Here is a 19,444-nt window from a genome sequence, read left to right as displayed (position 1 = left end):
AAGATCAACAGGGAGCAGGGTTCTTTTGAGTGTGAGCTGCCCGTACTCCTTGCTTGGTGCCCTGCAATAAATGCTGTGCTCGCATTCAACACAAGTGTTTGTCAGTTAATTGGCTTTGCTGCTCTGCCAGTGAGCAGACCCAAGCTGGGTCCAGTAACGACTCCATTTGCAGATGAGCAAAATGAAGCCCAGTGATAGTGATAGAAATCTAAGTCTTTTGAGTCCAAAGCACCCACTCTTCCTGCCACATCCCTCTGGAAAGCAAGGAGATCTTCAGGTGGGTTAACCACCACCAGACCATCATTAACAGAGCTTGGCTAGGGTGGAATTGAGCAGTGAAAGCGAAACTGAGTCCCCCTAAAACAGAGTTCCCTGCTGAGTTTATGATTAATCTCTCTGTCCAAAATGTTATCCTTCTACTGTTCCACCCCAGGTCCCCTCAAGACTGAGGAGCATCCAGGAAAAGGGGACACTTAAACGAGCAGGACCTTGCAGAGCCCTCCCAGATACAAGACCCTTTCCATGTCTCCCACTTCTTCTTTTAGGAAAGTCTTCAGTTTCCTAGATATTCCCTGAGTTCCAAAGTGCAGGCTCAAGAAGCTAATGATTGGGACAACAGTGTCACAGGATTCCTAGTTCCTCCTGAAGGGAGATGCATAACAAGCTGACACATCTCTTTTGTCACTGAAGGCAAGTTCCTGTGGCTCATAACACCATGAGGCCAAACAAACTGAAACCTCAGATTTTAGAGCAGAGAAAGGCCTACTGCAGGGCCGACCGAGGAGGACAGGGTGGCATGTGCCCAATAAAATCTGGAACTCCCTGAAAGGTTTCAGCAAAGCATACTTACATGTCAGGTGAGGGAAGGGAATGGCAGGTACGAGATCAGCTCAGGCACAATTCTCTGATTGGTTGATATTGAAGTAACAGGGCAGCCAACACTATCAACTCCTAGGCGCCAGAAGGTCTTGGTCATCAAGTAGTTAATTTCTTCCCTTTGAGTTGCAGAAACTAAGACTCCCACCCAGAGGGAGGATGGTGACTCCAGGCTCACCACAAGCACACAGACCCCCAGACTGGTTGGAACCAGAAGGTTGAGATTCCCAAAACATCACCCTGTTACCTCACCACCAACCAATTAGAAGGTCCACGAGGTGATCACACATCCCACCACTCTCTCCCCTAATACTGTCTTTAAAACCCTTACCTGAAAGCCAGCGGGGAGTTCCGGTCTTTTGAGCATGAGCGTCCTTAAATGCCACCTGCGGATAAACCCGTACTCCACTGCAAACACCTGCAGTCAGTCTGGCTTTCTGCACAAGGGGCACAAGAGCCCTTGCTCAGTAACAAAATGATAAAGGAAATTCTCATGTGCTGTTTACTAAAGTCAGGCCAGACCAAAATGGCAACACATGTTTCAGTTACTTTGAGGTTATAAACTGTTACTGAAACCAAGAAGGACCCTTGGGGCCCTCCTGGACCCCAAAGCCTTTTGGTGTAGTTTCTTATTTGCAGGATGAAGGTTTCAGTCTCCTAGACCTTCCTAAATACCAAAAAGCAGATTCAAACCGTTGCTAATCAGGCAAGTAAGCGAATGTAGAAACAGAAGAGGAGCAACCAAGAAACTATAGTGCAGTGATTAAAGCAGGGTCCTGGTTCCTTCTCAAGGGACACACAGAACAATACCTTTGGTTTTTCTGCAGGAGCTAAGCCCCCACCCAGGTGGAGGATGGTAACTTCAGGCTGAACACGAGATTCCTGGAGCATCACCCTGTTACCTCCCCACCAACCAATCAGAAGAAGGTCACACACCCTGCAGCCCTCACTCTAAATTTTGCATATAAAAACTTCTCACTGACAGCCTAAACGTTGAGAGTTATGTCTTATTTGGTGGGAGGACTTGAGCCAGGATGACAGCCTCCCAGATCACTCTGAGGGACTGCTCCAAAGAGGTAGGGGAGAAGCTAGGATATATAGGAGTTTTACAACAAAGACCAGGTAGTTGGAACATTAAGAAATTACTTGTTGACTAAAGAAAACCAGGCATCTCAAGTTAAAGAATTTAGTACTTCTCTATGTATGGGAGGGAGCAAACGTTTGGGCTCATTGAATTCATTCCTTTGACAAGCACCTGGCTACCTAGGGCCAGTGTACTGTCCTTTCTTACTCTGAGTCCCCTCAGAGTGCACCACTGTGAGTGGCTGCAGAGGCCGGGCTGCAGGCTTGTCTTCACTGGGGGGTGGCAGCAGCCTCTGACTTGATGGCTTCAGCATTCTTTGTTTACTGATATGGTTTACAGTATTTTTCATTCATAGGGCACACAAACTTTTGTTCAGTAACATTATTAGGCAGTGGTGAGGGGTGTGGAGAGAGGGCTGAACTATACTCTTCTGTGCTGCTTTAATTTTTTAAAATGAGCATATATCACATACCATGTGATGGCATATGAAAAATGTACCATCATCATCATCAGAGGCCCTTCCTTTAAAATACTATGATTTTTTTTAATTATAAAGATACACTTAGATTAAATCTGGAAAGCGTAGAATAGATACACTTAGGAAAGAATCATTCTGATTTTTAAGTTGGGGGTTGGTTATCAGTCTTTATATATTGAATTTAATTTGTCAGGACCTGCAAAATAATAATAATAATAATAAAAAATCACATCTTTCCAAATAAAGAAAAGGAGACCGTCAGGAAATAAAAGGAGATGTTCAGAAAAGTTTGCATTATTCCTTCTCCGAAGTGGGAACAAGGCCCAAAAGAGGTAGCTCTGGTAGACTCTCAGCCCTTGCTCTTGTAATAGAGAATAACCTTTGTTTTGTTGGAGGTTGACAGGGACACCATGACCTGGCCCACAAGGATGCGGACGGCTGCAAGAACAAAGAATGCCTGCAGCAAGAAGTTTGCAACCATCAACCACCCCCCCCTTGTTTTTTGTATAAAAGGAGCCTGTATTCTGACTAGAGGAGGACGGTTCTCCAAGACGTTAGTCTGCCATCCTCTCCGTCTGCCAGCTTTCCAAATGAAGTCGCCATTCCTTGCCCCAACACCTCATCTCTCGATTTATCGGCCTGTCATGCAGTGAAGCAGAACGAGTCTGGACTCAGCAACACTCTTTGGGCAGGTGGTATATTCATGAGGTTAAAAGCCTACTCCTTAAGAGGCAGAAGACACTCTTGTGTCCCCACTGTGTCACTTTTTTTTTTTTTTGATTGTGTGACTTCACACACGCTTTTTAACTTCACTAAATTTCAAATTCTTTATCCATAAAATGCAGACATCAGTGTTACCTAAATTACATAGTTGTAAGTGAGCAGGACCCGGTGGGGCCTTGCCAGGGCAGACCCCTCCCCCGTACCCTCTGCTGTGGCTCCTCTCTGCAGCACCCAGATAACAGTGTCCGATGCACATTCCAGAGCTGTTTCACAGATGTGAAAACCCCCCACCAAATGGAAGAAGTTAACTCTTGATGACCCTGAGCTTGTAGTCCCCGGGCCTTCTGGAGCCTTAGCGTTTGTAATGTTAACCCCTGTGACACCGCCCCATTACCTCACCACCAACCAATCAGAGAACTGTGCACAAGCTGATCACACACTCTGCAATCCCCTCCCTCACCTGGCCTTTAAAAATGCTTTGCTGAAACCCAACCAGGAGTTCAGGCTTTTAGGGCATTAGCTGCCCCAGACTCCTTGTCCAACACCCTGCAATAAACACTGCACCTTCCTTCACCACAACCCAGTATCAGTAGCTTGGGTTTACTGCTTACCTGCGAGTGGACATAAATTGCGAGGATTAAATGAGAAGAGATCGAGAAAGGTGCTTGAAACACTGCCTGACCTACTACATAATCATTAGCTGTTGTTATTATAATTACTGGTATTATTCCATTACTGAAATCCAGCTTTCTGATTTTATGTTGCAAAATTTCTGGATACACCACTGGTATAGAAAGACTAGCTGGCTGAACATTTCACAGAATATGCTTCCTTAAAGAATTAGAGCAGTGGTTGTGACACCACCGCCCATTGGCCAGTCTGCCTTCCCACCACCAATGCCCTCTCCGGGCCAAGTCCTGCCACGCCCACTTGTTTCCGTTTGATTACAGCTGCCGTTGCACTACAAGGGCAGAATTGAGAAGTAGCAACTGAAACCATATAGCTCATAAAGCCAAAAATATTAACTATCTAGCCCTTTATAGAAAAAAACTGGCTGAACCCTGAGCTAAAGGCATTTTTGTTCAAGACAACATAATTAGACTTTCGTAATTCAAGATGCATCGCTTTTAAGAAGTTCTAAAGAAACCAAGATAACCATGACCGTTCCTCTTTGGTCCCAAAGATCAAAGCTGAGTCTCTAGGAACTAGACAGAAAAAAAGCATTACAGCTATGAGGCCTGCCCCTTGTACTTACTCTTGACGTTAATAACAACTCTCTCGGTTTTCTAAGACCATGAATGACCTGGTCTTTCCCTGTCTTCCTGAAACAGAGGCATTTTCAGTCACTGTTAGGACGGACCTTTCTCTGTTTGTGTTGGTGTGTGTGTGCACATGCATGCATGCAACACACTGCTGGATTCTGGGGATATGATTTTTGTTCCCAAGATCAGCAAGATTTCTCTTCTCACAAAGTTCACATGCTAACAGGAATTTAAAAAGCCTAGAAAAAATATGTTTAAAAGGAGGTCATTTCTGATAGCGATAAGCAATGTGAAGAGTCAGTGGGGAGGGCATAGCTCAGTGGTGGCGCGCATGCCTAGAATGCACAAGGTCCCCAGTACCTCCATGAAAAAATTAATTAATAAAAACCTAATTTCCTCTCCCCTCAAAAAATAAAATAATAAATAAATTAATTTAAAAAAATAAACAAAACAGGATTCTGGGATAAAGAGAGATTAGCAGGAAGAGGGGGGCTACTTTAGATTGGGTGGCTAGGGGAGCTCCTCCAAAAAGAGACACCAGAGCTGAAACCTGAGTAACAGGAGGAAGCCAATTTGCACATAAATGAAAAAGGACAAGAGAAGAGCAAGAACAGAGGTAGAACCATATACCTGAGGAAGAAAAAGAACATCAGTGTGGCTGGAATGCAAGCAGTAGGAGGTAGGGTTGGGACGGGGCCAGATCACAGGCCTTGGGAAGGCGTTTACATGTCACCCAATGTCAAAAGGAAAGCCATTGGAAGCTGTTCATTCAGCAGAGAAATGACATGACTTAATTTACATTAAAAAAAAAGATCAATTTGGCAGCTAGGACTAAAATGAATGGTGTTTGGAAAGCAGTGGAAAGTGGAGGCAGGAAGACCAAAAAGTTGGCTCTGGCAGTGACTCAGGGAGAGCTGCCAGCAGCAGCGGGGGTGAAGAGCAGCGCTCGGCAGGGGGTGGTTCAGAGACACAGCCAGGTGGAGCTTCAGAAGGAGGAGATGTGGGAAAGTGGGGAAGGGAGGAGGCAAGGGAGCCTCCTGCTGGTCTGGGCTCCTTCCAGCCTTGTGGTCAGTGCCAGCAGGAGGGAGGGGGCAGGACACAATCACTGAAAGAATGACACAGCCATTGAGAAAAACAAGATACAACAGAAACTGGTTAGTACCAACTAGGCCCAAGATGGTGAAGGAGTCATCGTCCAGTGGACCCTGGGCCTCACTGCATGCTCACTGTAATACCTTAGCTGCTAAATGGCACACCCACAGGCGCCTTGAGAGTCCCCAAGCTGACCCAAAAGCCCAAAAAGTGGGCGGTGGCCCAATTCCTGGAAATCCCGGCCCCTCCCCCAAGTAGTGGAATAATGCTCTCATTCATTAGCATATGAAATTGCCCAGCCCATAAAAACTAAGCACCCCCACACCCCAGGGGCCTCTCTTGCCTTCTGAGATGGCCCGTACTCTGTCTGTGGAGTTTGTATCTCTCTAAATAAACTTGTTTTCACTTTACTATGGCCCGCTCTGGAATTCTTCTCTGCATGAAGTTAAGGACCCTCATTTGGCAGGGCGTGTCACGGGGACTGGCTGGAGGCCTGGGACACGGCCATCCTTTCATGCCCCATTATCCTGCAATAGGTGGAGCAATTTTCTGAGATTCACTCATGTGTTCATCCAACGAACGTTTTTTGGCAACATATTTTGTGCCAGGTACTGTTCTAGGCACTGGACATAAGCAGCGACATAAGCAGCAAAAATCCCTGCTCTAGTGGAATTTATTTTCTAGGCAGGGATAGGAAATACGGAAGACTAAGGGAGAAGCAAAGAACCTGTGGAGGAAGAGGGAAGGGGTCATGTACCAGATCCTCTGGTTCTGTCTCCTACGTATTTCTTGCAGTAGTTCAAATTGAAAATAGAGGGCAGCTGCATCAAAGCCACATTTGGGGAGTTAAATTAACTGAACGGGAGGCTGTTAGAGTGAGGTGACCCCAACGTCCTGGCGGCCTAGGTCAGCAAACCAAAATTGAAGCCTGAAATGCTTAAGGTTGTTGAACCAAAACCAAGGAGCTTCAATGGCAAGCAGCCCCCAAGGCTTTCAGCTGGAGCCAGTCAGTCACGGCCTCGCTTGGCTTGCCTTCCTGTTCTCGAGAATCTGACCCTGAGTTCCCGTCAGTGGAGCCGTACAACCACTTGGGGTCTGGCACTGACCAGTTCGAATAAAAGATGTTCAAATAAATTTGTAAGATGTTTAACATGCCTCAGTTTATCTTTCAACAAGGAGCAAACTTGAAAGATCCTGGTGAGGGAAAATCCTTGCGATGAGCAGAGCTGCAAACAGTGCATCTGGTCAACCACTTTGTACAGGCGAAGTAGCCCGAGAAGTAAGACTGTACAAGCATTCCTGGACAGTGGCCAACAGTCTGGACTTCAGCTCGGGGTCTGGAAAGAACAAAACTGGGAGATCAGAGATAAGACTGTCTAGAGCAGCGGCACGCAGATGAACGTGTGGACAGTCCATGAAGAGTAAAGACATTTGTGTCACTCCTTTATACCCACCAGAAAGCATCCACGTGGTGGAGGGACTGAACAACCAAGAAGGCAAAATAGCTCTGTCAGTGGACACTATCAGCTTTTGCCGTTGGCCACCCAGAACTTACACAAAAGGCACATGAAGGAAGTAGTCACAGTGGCAGAGATGGAAGGTGCATATGGGCCCCACAATATGGACTCCCACTTCCCAAGGGATCTAGCTACTGCTGCCTCTGAATGTCCAACCAAGCTCAAAAAGAAGTACCTGTGATTCATACTCAGAGGTATAGACACCAGTTTCAAGGTATGGGTTTGCCTCTCCTGACAGAGAGCCTCAGCCAGCACCACTAGCTGCAGGCTTATGGAATACCTGGTCTACCGGCATGGATTCCCTTACAATTTAGCCTCAGTGTTGGCTCAGAAATTCAGGAGCTTCCTGGGGGCGATCTGAAACTGGCTGGCAGGTGGCAGTTTTAATAAGCAGGGGAACTTACATATAGGAAGCCTGTCTTGTGTACCACAAAATGAGCAGATCTCCCCACCTGCCTGCCTAATCTTAATGTTTGTAAGAGACTTTAACCAGTTTGTCACGTATCCAGCCTAGATGGTCCCAACACCGCACTGCTCTCTCAAGGCTTCATCCTTGAAAACACCTCCCACTGTGGGAATGGTGGGGGGAGGTACATTTCAAGGACAGGGGAGGGGGTGAAGAGCCTCTGATCGCCCAGGGCCAGCTTGAGGGTCAACCAGTGGTCCCGTCCTCTTGACGACCTCCCCAACACTCCAGCCCTCGTGACCGGCTCTTACAACTTCACACGCACCCCCTCTTCCACAATGGGAGGTCAGCAAGGGGTTTCACTAGCATGGAGGTGGCTCATCTGGCAGCTGTGTGGTGGCATGGGAGGCAGATGCCACAGCAGCAGTACAGGCACAAGCCAGAGAAAACACAGATCAAAACAATGATGCCCCAAACAAGAAATGACTCTAAGAGTCCCATGATCCAACCATTGATTTACTAAATCTCCTGCTCTGGGGGAGATGAACACAGTGTTCACTTGCGTCCCCATGTGATTTAATAAAGATGACACATTAACAGACTCATTAGGTGTGATTACATGACACTCTGGTCAATGTACAGATGTCTCCTTGGGAGGCAGTAATAATGCCCAAGGCCATTTTATTTTAGAGGGCAGCTTTTCTCACTAAGGACATTTCAGTATTCAGTAAGGGCCGGCTTTGCCAGCTATCATGTAAGGCTTGCTGGGTGAATTTACTGAGGGCTTCTATTTGTGCTGTAATAACCTCCAGGCCAATGGAGGGAACAAAGATGGTGGCCAAATGACTGTACCAGGGGCAAACAGAATGTGCCCCCAACTGGCCTCAAGGAGATGGAGGTTGGCAGCTTTAGGAACTTGACCTGGCTGTGCATACCATGCATGGCTAGGAAGACAGCACTGTCAGGCATGGGGAGATAGACTAGGGGTGGGATATGCCAGAACAGGATGCCCACCTTCTCCCCTCTCTCAATGGTGCACGTTCCAATCCAGGAAGAGTGTGTTTCCACAGGCCCAGCTGGCAGCAGACAACGGGATCCCAGTGGAGACTGCGTAGTTCCCCCTCATGCAGGGGGAGGAAGCAACTCTCCTGTCCTGGTGAGACATCCCATTGCAAATTCCAGTCAAGGACACTTGTCCCAAGCGTGATGGGGCTGGGGGTTCTCAGCAGCACAGCATGTTTATCCAAGGTGAGAGTCAGGGCATGGCTGTCTCCCAAAACTTCCACATTGATTGTCTTGACAGGGGTCCCCAGTCTGGAATATGGGGCAACAGTCCCTACTGGTTGGTTATTTAAATGCACAAAGTCTGGGACAGTGTCTTAGCCCACCCAGCCAAGGTGGTTTCACCTGTTAGTAATTTAATCTACTGCTTGCAGGTTATACAGGAGGTGGAACCTCCATTCAGTGTCATGTTCTTCTGCCTAATCTTGCACACCACGGCCTTTGAAATGTGATCCTTGACCACTATTGACGAGGGTTATCAGTATATGGCACTCAGTTTCTCTAATCACCTAACAGTGGCAGCTTGGTTTGTGTGGCGACAGGGAAAGCTTGGGTTAGGGCAGCTGCAGTGTCCACGTGAAGCAGGGCATATTTAAAACCCTCACTCGGAGGGAGGGGGCCAACACAATAAATTTGCCAATCTCTCATTGGTTGGGAACTCCAGTGGATAGCCCCAGAAGGCTCCTTTAGCAGCTGCCTTGGGCACTGTTTAGAACACACAGGGCATGTTCTTGCTGCATTAACTGACTCACTGTATCGCAAGGGCAATCCAGGATCGTTGGCAGTGTGCAATCCCATCCTGGTGCTACAGTGGCCACTCTTCCTATGCACCCCACCTACTCATGTATCTACTGAAGGGTCAGTTACTAGGGCTCATACCAGAGCCAGGGCATCAGCATCCTTACTGCAGGGGGTAGGGGTCAGCACCTTATGAGCTGGGAGGTAGAAACAGTGAAGACTAACACAGGCTTTTGAGGGTGAACCCACACGTCTCTCCACACATCCTGACCCGAGAAGGGCTTATTTGTGACCACCCACCTCTTGGCTTCCCATTGTCCAAGCCATAGAATTAATTCCTTTAGAACAGCCCAACTGTCAGTGCAAAGGGTTAATGGCCAGGACTCACCGGTGAGCTGAATTTAGCCCACAGGCTGCTGCAGTTTATTCCTGTTACAAGAAGAACAGAGTCTTATTGAACCTATGCAAGTAACTAGATTGCCCTGAAAATGAGAATACTCGTTCTAAGACTTCTGCATTCAGGAGGGATCGGGTAGGGAGAAAAAGATAAATGTTTCATCTTTGTTCACAATGGTATATGTTAGCAAACTGCTGATAGTTTAGGAGGGGAAAAAAGATTTTCTTAAATGTGCAAAAATAAAACGTAAAAGAACCAGCAATATTTCCAATTTAAAAATTCATAAAAATTATAGTCATCTTGATCAGTGTTTTTCATTAGAGTTCTGTAAATTCTTATTCATTTTAGTGGTATGATTTTAGTTATCTGAAACCTGTATTTTTCCATGAATCTCCTTGAAGATGAAGCACTCTTGGAGGAACACTTTTGCAAAAGCATCAGAGCATGACAAATGTCTGTAAATGACAAAAGACTTGAAAATGGCCATGGTTAAAGATCTGATGAGAGTTCATTATAATGCAGGTGGCAAGGAAAGTTGGTTATTTCTCTGACACACATCCTCTTGGTGACCTCCGACACTGAGCAGGGGAGCTACTTCACAGCAAAGACAGGCTGTGGGCATATGGCATGGGTTGTATGACATCACACCACGCAGAAGCAGCCAGCCTCCTAGAAGGCTGAACTGCCTTCCAATGACACACCTGAATCACCAGCTCGGAGGATGTGGTGTCATCCTCAAGATGCAGTGTATGCTTAAATCAAAGACATCTATCTGGGGCTAAGTCTCCAATAAGAAGAACACAGAGGTCCAGAGACAAAGAGGGGTGGGGAACAGGAGTGGCCCCATTTACCATCACTCTCGCTGATCCAGTCACAATGAGGAATTTCATGCTTTCCATCCTTGCAACTCTGGACTCTGCAGCGTTCAAAGTTCTGATCTCCAAAGGGCACACACACTCTTGCCAGGGGACACATCAAGTGTCTCGTTGAACAACAAGCTATAGTTACCACCAGGACACTTTGGACTTTTTGTGCCCGGAAACCAGAAAGTCAACATACTGGTTGTAGTATTTGACCCTAACCAGCTAGATAGAGGTGGTCGTGCTGCTCTGTAGTCAGGACAGGGAGAGTATGTGTGGAATTTGGGCGGTCTACTTGGGTGCCTCCTGGCATTCCCTGGCTTCTTGTCCCGGTGCCCTAGGATACAGCTGCAACTGCTCTCTGAAAGGGAGTGGTGTGACTGCCAAGGGCTCCCACTCCCAGGAAGAAAGGCTTGAGCCACACGACTGGGGAAGCCCCAAGGCCTGCCAAGCTAATAGCTGGGGGCCAGGGGAACTTAGAAAGAATAGTGGCTTAGGGAAAGGACGGGTACCAGTGCGAACCTAAAATCAAATGCAGCATCAGGGGCTACTGCTTGTCCCCCTAACTTTCTCTTCTAAATGCTCCTTCAGAAAGAGGGGCCCACAGGAACCACGGGAGAGCTGCCCCCTAAACGTACCTGGTGAAGCAGCTGTCTGTGGTACAAGGGTAGATCCTCTCTCCTGCAGGGTCCAGGCAGCACTGTGGCCAGGGGTGGGGGCACTAATGCAGGTCCACTCCTGAGAGTTTTGCAGCCCCTTCGATAAGAGATTTTAGGTCAAGATTGAGCATGTCAGCCTGGCGAAAACTTTCTTAGAGTGAGACTTCAATCTGAGACCCTTCTACCTAATCCTTCATCCCCATTCCCCCACTCTTTACAGATGCCAGACTCTTACCACAGCCTGAAGCTGCTCCCTGCCTTCTCATCCTCTTCAGCCTTCACGGGCATCTCCCCCAGTAAATTTCCTACACGGAAAATCCTGCCTTGGTGCCTGCTTCTCAGAGCAGACCTGAATTAAAATAAGAGCTAACTATTATGACTTCTATTATCCTAAGTGGTCCACTTTTTAAACATAAAGACCCAGAGGGAGTGGAGGATATATGGCTGTTGGCACTAGACCACTGAAAATAATTCTCAAACTTCTAGCAGTTCTGTATTCTCAAAAGTGTTGTATAACTTGTTATAGACACACCTACCTTTCTCTATACACCGTACACACATACACACAGTTGACCCTTGAACAATGCAGGAGTGAGAGGTGCTGACCCCCGTTCTCCAGTGTGCAGTCAAAAATCTGTATAACTTCATAGCCAACCCTCCATATCTGTGGTTCTGTATTATTACTATTGAAAATATCCATGCATAAGTGCACCTGCTCAGTTCAAATCCATGTTGTTCAAGGATCAATTCTGAACAATTGTATCCCTGTACATTTGTGATTTTCGCAGGAAGGATTCTTTGCTTCAGAACCTATCACAGCTCTAGAAAAAAAATTTAAATGCTTGTCTTCTGTTCAAAAGGCAATACATATCCATTTAAAAAATAATAGTGAGATAAAGTAAAATATAAAATAAGCTGAGTAGGGATTAGGGAAAGATTAAAAGTCAAAGGTATCCATACTGATTAAAAAAAATTCTTTTAATCAGTAATAAAAGAGGAATGAACTACTGATACATTCAATAATATGGATAAATCTCAAAAAAAATTGAGTGAAAGAAACCAGGCACCAAAGAGTATATTCTGTATGACTCCATTTACATAAAATTCTAGAAAAGGCAAATTTTATCCGTAGTGACAGAAGGTTCTTCTGGAGCTGGGAGGATTGACTGCAAAGGAGCAACAGGAAATTCTTCCAGTGATAGAAACGTTCTATATTTTGATGGAGGTACTTCCACAGGTCTCTGTACACCTTTATCAAACCCACTGAACTGTACATTTGAAATGTGTGCAATTTACTGTATATAAAGTATGCCTTAGTAAAACTGACTAAACAAACATGATTTTCAACTTTAGAATAGCCTTGGGTCAAAACATCCTGCTTGCTATCCCTTCTGATTGGATCCCCTCCATAGGAATCCGGCCTCCCCCCATCTTGTTCTCCACTCTACAGCCAGAGTGGTATTTGTCAAAGGAAATATGATCTTCTACTGACAACTCCCATTCGTCTTCACGTGTACCAGTCAGGGTTCAGAGAAAGAGACCCACCAAGGCAGATACAGATTTAGACATTTGTTATAGGGACTTGACCTACAGTTATGAGAACTGGCTAAATAGTCTCTCTAAGGCTGTTATGTCAATCTATTACCGTCTGCTGCTGGCGACTGCAGTCCACCACGCAGGCAGTCAGGAAGGGAAAGCGGATGTAAACTTCTAATAACCAGCTAGAAAGCACAACCATAAGGATGAATTGAAGTCTATCAGTTCTTGCTGCCTCTGATCTTGATGGCACGGGGCAGAAGCTGGGCCATTCATGAAGCTCAACACAAACCTGGCCCAGGAGTCAGGGAAACTGAAGAAGGATCCAGGGCCAGGTGAAGCAGCTGGAGGTCCAGCCACTGCCTCACCTCAAGAAAGTCAGCCACCAGAGCCAGGACACATATGAGCTACAGAACGCTTGCTGCTTCACAACCACTGTGCAAGTATCCCACAGGAATCTCTTGTGGTCGGCGCTAACCAAAAGCACAGTGAAGAGAATTCTGGGAAATGCAGTTCAGCCCAGCCAACTAGATACATTACAAAACCATCGTAACACCGCAAACCTTAAATGGCTTCCCATGACATTTACTGCATTAACAAAACTTTGATGCATCACTTTACCGCTGGTGGCCAGAATAAAACCAGGTCCATAGTTAGCACCCAATAAATTTTAGTGGAACAAACTGTGTGCCAGTGGGATTTAAAACTGATTATAGCAGAACGAACATGGCTGGAGTCTTAGGCATATAGCAAAGTCAGTGGGCAAACAATGTTGGCAGCCTATTAGCATGTGGGGAATGCTGTTCACTTCGGCAGAAATACACACATTCCATCTACCCAGTTGTTAACTTTATCCCTTTGATATATAAACCGCCATTCCAACACAGACTTCCCGTCTTAGTCTGAGTCCCCCAGAAAGCAGAAATGAGAACAAAGTGGTTTGTTTAGGAAGTGATTCCTGAGCAGGATTAAAAATCAGAGCAGGAACAGGGAAGGGAAAAAAAGCCAATAAAAAGAGTGTTACTGAGCTGGTTAATGTTGGGGGCACTGAAGCTTTATCTCACTGGAAACCCCAGGAACTATACAGAACCTTAGGTATCATTCTGAAAGGAGGCCGAGGTGCTTATCCACCTCCCACCCTAGCTGGTTAAGTGCTGCCTTTAGGGAAATTGCCCCCCTCCCCCTCCCAACAATTCCAGCCAGATGGAGAACCCCCAAGGTGGAAGAGGTGGAGGCCCCACCAGCACTTGTGGTGAGATGGTGGAGGCACACAAAACCATCTACCACAGCAGCAACAAAGCTAGAGGTGGGCGAGGTGATGTGGCTTGAGTCCCCAAGTTCTGCTCCACTTCCCAAAGACCTTCATCTCCACTGCTCACTAGGTGTCACCATACATACAAAAAGAATAAGAAGTACCAAACCAATTTCACTTCCTTCTTTCAGAGCACTGATAGCTTGGAAATTTAAGGAAATTCTGTTACTTTGCTTAATTTCAGTAAAGACAATAGGAATAAGAGGGCTAGGACAGGTAAGGGGTGAACAGATCCCTGCTGGCTGACAGCTACATTCAAAGAGTGCTGACCAGTGATAAGAAACTCACGGTTATATTTGTACTCCTTCTCTATACGCTGGCTGGGAATGGTGTGCCTGGAGTTGGAATACCTAGCACAGAGCAGCTATTTGCCAAATGTTTGCAAAAGGGACAAGAGTGGGTGAAATGTCGTGAAGAGTCGTTTGACCTAGAGCATCAGGAAAACACAGATCAGTGCTTTTCACGTGGGGCTCCTCCTTCCCCCCACCTCCTGGAAACATCTGGCAGTGTCTAGAGACATTTTTGGTTGTTACAACTGGGGAAGGAGGTGCTATTAGAATCTAGTGGGTAAAGACTAGGATACTGTTAATATAACACAGCTCCCCTCCTCTTTCCCCAACAAAAAATTCTCCTGCTCAACATATCAACAGCGCCAAGGTTGAGAAACCTTGACAAAGGTAAAGGATATCTGGGTATGGATATATAAGGATATGGATTTATATAAACATATTATTTCTCCACTGAATGCAGTTTATAACATTAAAAAAAATCAATGTTTAATTGCAAATGATTTGACCTACAAGCCAGCAATACAAAGTGTCGCATTAGTACCACCAAAGCCAAATGAATTGGTGAGTCCGATACATCTTTTCTCAGTTTTCCATTCCTGTGCCTTGACTGGAACATAATTGAGATCAAACTGTGGTTCTGTACAATCCAGATTTAAGGTGGGTGGCAGTTTTCGATGGTAACAAGCCAGGGCGGTAAAAGCTGCTTCAGCAGCCCCCGCAGCCCCCAGCAGATGTCCCGTGGCTCCCTTGGTAGAGGAAACTGCGAGGGCCTGGGCATGGTCTTTGAAAAGACGTTTGATGGCTTTGTTTTCAGCAGCGTCTCCCAACGGTGTAGAAGTAGCATGTGCGTTGATGTAGGACACCTCTTCAGGTCGTACACCTGCATCTTTTACAGCAGCAGCCATACATCTAAAAAGATAGGAAAGGAAATTGGATGTATCAGAACCACATTTAATTTTAACAAGAAATGTATTATCTGCATAGCTTATGTAAAAGCAATAGCCAAGTACACTGGATGAAAATTTTTTATGCTCTAACAACAGCCTAGTAACAGAACAGCATCTTGGATCAACATGTGAGCAAGAATGCCACCTGCATGGGAATAAAGTCATCCCCAGAACCTGGGACTGATTCATCACACGTGAGAAACATACAAGCCTGTGGATTTTATAATCTGTAACTTTTCATTGTATTTGAAATGCCCTTTTTGTCCTTGAGGAAAAAGCCATGAAAATTAAGAATTTTTTACCAGTGCGGTATGTAAGTAGAGTTAAAATGGGGAGAAGAAAATTTATAACTATATTTTAATTTTTTCTTTCATATTTAAATGTAAAACTTGGCCAATAAGCTAAAAAATTTCCCAGTAAGCTAAAAAATGTCTGTACCATTACTTCAGTGCTTCAAATAACCTTTCAAAATCCTCTTATTCAGGCTATAAGAATCTAAATAAATGAAGTATAAAGCTAAACCAAAAAATAAACAAATCCAAAAATAAAACATTTCTCTGGGAAAATCCTTGAAAAATCCCATGGATGTTAACACCTTCTCTTTTAGTTCTTGATCTCTGGGCTGCATATACTTCCATCAGAGGCAGCTCAGAGTATAATTTGAAGTGTGCTGAAAGGTTTCACCTAAACATAACTGTTTCCTCATCTAGCTGGCTACTATGTTTGACATTTCCAGCACCAGCAACTACTCACTAAAACTAAAAAGTATAATTCAGGGGTCGGTGAACTATGACATTGGCTAGATTCCTGTTTTTGCAAATACACTTGGCCCTTGAACCACATAGGGGTTAGGGGTGCTGCCCCCTCCCCTCGGCACAGTGGACAATTCTCTGTAACTTAACAGTTGGCCATCCACATCCCCAATTCCACATCCACGGATTTACTGCAGATCACGCAGTACTGCTGTATTTATTTAGTGAAATAAGTGGCATGTAAGTGGAACCAAGCAGTTCAAACCCGTGTTGTTCAAGGGTCAGAGATTATGGCTCACAAAGCCAAAAATATTTATTTTTTATTCCTTTAGAGAAAAGGCTGCCAACCCATGGCTAATTTAACTGATTAAAAAATAATATGATCTAAGTAAGCTAAATTATTCACTAACATATTAACATATTATCAGAGGGATTTTGGGGGCTTGGCATTTTTTTGTTTGTTTTGTTTTTTTACTTAACTCACTATGTCTTCTACAATGATAGCAACTTGCTTTTCTAAGTGTGGTTCACAGACCAGCAGCAGGACCTAGGGGCTTGTGAGAAATGCAGAATCTCAAGCACCACCATAGACCTATAGTCAGACTCGGCATTTTAATAAGAGCGATTAAAAGTTGAGACGCACCAATTAAATAACAGCAGAACCGTGCTGAAATGGAGCAGAGACCAGATGCATCTAGATCAAAGCGTTAATCTTCCTGTCTAAGTCTGATGAAGGGCTTGTGCGAGGGAGCACCCTCACAGCTGTTAAGCACAACTGAAGGTATGTGAACATGGCCTTCTTCACAACTTCACTGTCCTTAACTAAAAATCCAGTTTTCTTAAGGATAATCAAATGTTTTCAAATATATCGAACACAGTAAAGCAAAGAATTCAAAAAAACTGTTTAGCCTAACATGGAAAAACAACAGAGATGCAGTACACTAAGGCCAAATACTACAATTTCTCCAAGTTGAAACTCCAATAAAGGGTTTTATCTGAAGAAATATTTGGAACAAACCACCAGTCTTTACCTGAAGGCACCTTCTCCTCCAGGATCAGGGGCGGTTATGTGACCAGCATCACCTGAGAGTCCATAGCCCAAAATTTCTGCGTAGATCCGGGCCCCTCTTTGAACAGCATGCTCACGTTCTTCTAGCACCAGCACGGCGGCACCTTCTCCCATGACAAAACCATCTCTCTCTGGATGAAATGGTCGACATGCCAACTTAGGATCAGAGTTTGTGCTCAGAGCCCGAGCTCTGGAAAACCCAGCAAGCGATAAAGGGCTGATGCAAGAATCTGTACCTCCAGCCACCATCACATCAGCATCACCGTGGGCTATAAATCTAAAAGAGTCTCCCACAGCATGAGCTCCGGTGGTACAGGCTGTGGACACTGCATGATTGGGGCCCCTGAGTTTATGTCGAATGCTGACCTGGCCTGCGGCCATATTGACCAGAATCTTAGGGACAAAGAATGGGCTGACTTTGTTGTAACCTTTCGTCTGAAACATCAAAGCAGTTTCAGAAATAACTTCAAGAGGAACCATTCCCATGCCGATTGCAACACCAGTAGCCAGCTGATCAGCTTCTGACTGGGGATGCCAGCCGGAATCTTTCAAGGCTAACTCTGCAGCCCCTATGGCCATGATGGTGGGAGAAGACATGGCCTTGACATCTGATTTGGTCACAAAGTTTTGTTCATTGAATTGCCCTTCATCACAACCTCTTGGCACGTAAGCAGCAACACTGCAAGGTATAGTCTTGTACTCTTCACCAACCAGTGGAACAATCCCACTCTTTCCCTGAATAAGACGGTCCCATACCAGCTGAGTTCCAACACCAAGAGGAGTCACTAAGCCAATGCCTGTAATGACAACCCGCCTACGCAAGCTGGATGTCGGCGCAGTTTCGGAAAACCTCCTTCCACTTATTAATCGCTGGCATAATCGTGTATGTATTAGAAGAGAGTTTGTCATTTTTAGAAAATTTTGCAAGCAGTTTGACAGCATGGTTGAGATTTAGATGATCAGAAACATTCCTGTAACAGACCACAGCACGCCCAGCAGGTACCCACTGTCGCGTAAACAGCTTACAGGTCTAAGAAACGATAGCCAAGATGTTCTTTCAGGAGCTTGGTGTGAGCTGTTAATGAGCAGAGGGAAAATAATGTTACGTAATTTTAATTCATACTTATCATCAAACTACCTGTTTGGACTTAACCCTTTTTAGACTCTCAGACATTCCAATACAGGTGACAGGACGATTCAGTCCATTTACCACAACAGAACTCTACAATGAGAAACACACGGGCACCCCCAGCCTGACCCGGGCTGCGGGAAGCACCCTCTCACAGGACTACCGAGGCCTTTTTATGAATAGGATCCTGGCGGCGGCGACGCAAGACACATTTCAGGGCCTATTCTTGGGGTAAGGCTGAGTGTTTTGATCTTCAACGTGGAGATAATCAGGGTTTCAGGGACCGCGAAAATCAGGGGCGGGAGGAAGGGGGAGCGCAGGGGTGGGGCCAACTCCCCGCACCGCCCCTCACACCCGAGGAAAGCGCGGCGAGAGGAAAAGACGCCAGGCCCAGGCCCTCCGCTCCCTTCTCCTCGCCCAACCTCGCCCGGACCCCGCGCTGGAAGGCGGAAGGAGAAGAACAGCCAGCTGCCGCTACCTGCCCCGGGCCTCGTGCGTCTCCGGCGCTGCGCTGGCGTGCGCACGCGCACGCGCACGTCCGCGCGCACACGCACACGCTCGTCCGCACAGGCGCGCGCACGCGCAAACGCGCGCCTGACGTGCGCGCCGGACCGACGGGTGCCCTTCGTCCGCGTCACCTTGGCAGAGGTCAGACCGCGGGAGGAGGCGGGTGCGGGCTGCGCTAGGGAAGGCTCCTCTCGCGTAACCTCAGCGACTAACCAGGAACGTGCACGTAACGCGAGGAGATAGCTTTTTCGCCTATCAAAGAGGGTTTTTGTGTGTGTGTTTTTTTGGTAATAATAATGCCCAAACATCCCGCTGCTGCGGGAAAAGGGACATCATCCTATGCTACTGCAATCCTAGAGAAGAATGAAAGAAGTTACTGTATCCTTAGCGTTATTACTGTATCTCCCAAAGCTGTTAAACATAACAAAATAGAACTAACCAAAATGCCCAACATCAGGAAATCGGGTGTGTATTATTGTGATACATCTAAACGCTGTGCGGCCAGTTAAAAAATTTTATAACTGAATATTAATGTGGAAAGATGTTGAAACCATGTTAGAAATTGCAAACTGTAACTATTTTTCCTTTTTTTTTTTAAGTTTTTTTGGGGGGGAGATCTGCAAGTATGAACAATAATTGTGATGTTCCTCCCCCCTTACTTTTGCTTAGCCTTGTTTACTATTTCTCCAGTAAACAAATAATGCTTTTGTAATGATAAAGGTATTTTTGCATTTAAAAAATTGTTTTC

The 19,444-nt window shown here is 45.8% G+C and overlaps 1 protein-coding gene across 3 annotated transcripts; it reads right to left on the bottom strand.

Annotated features, from left to right (window-relative positions):
- Window positions 1–14,747: 14,747 nt before the first annotated feature.
- OXSM (3-oxoacyl-ACP synthase, mitochondrial) lies at window positions 14,748–19,028 on the bottom strand. Of its 3 annotated transcripts, none has more exons than XM_072951497.1 (3): window positions 18,668–19,028; window positions 17,023–17,191; window positions 14,748–15,201 (listed from the first exon to the last, which is right to left on the bottom strand). In XM_072951497.1, the coding sequence occupies exons 1-3, from the start codon at window positions 19,002–19,004 to the stop codon at window positions 14,799–14,801; spliced, it is 909 nt and encodes a 302-aa protein (XP_072807598.1). In that variant the 5' UTR covers window positions 19,005–19,028; the 3' UTR covers window positions 14,748–14,798. The 3 variants fall into 3 exon arrangements, with proteins under 3 accessions (XP_072807598.1, XP_006205376.1, XP_072807545.1); XM_006205314.4 differs by having other exon boundaries at window positions 17,023–18,135; window positions 18,668–18,750; XM_072951444.1 differs by having other exon boundaries at window positions 17,023–18,135; window positions 18,612–18,686.
- Between the last annotated feature and the right edge of the window lie 416 nt (window positions 19,029–19,444).

This window comes from Vicugna pacos, chromosome 1 (genome assembly GCF_048564905.1).
Source record: "Vicugna pacos chromosome 1, VicPac4, whole genome shotgun sequence".
NCBI classification, from domain to species: Eukaryota; Metazoa; Chordata; class Mammalia; order Artiodactyla; family Camelidae; genus Vicugna; species Vicugna pacos.
This window is presented reverse-complemented; position numbering and strand designations above follow the sequence as displayed.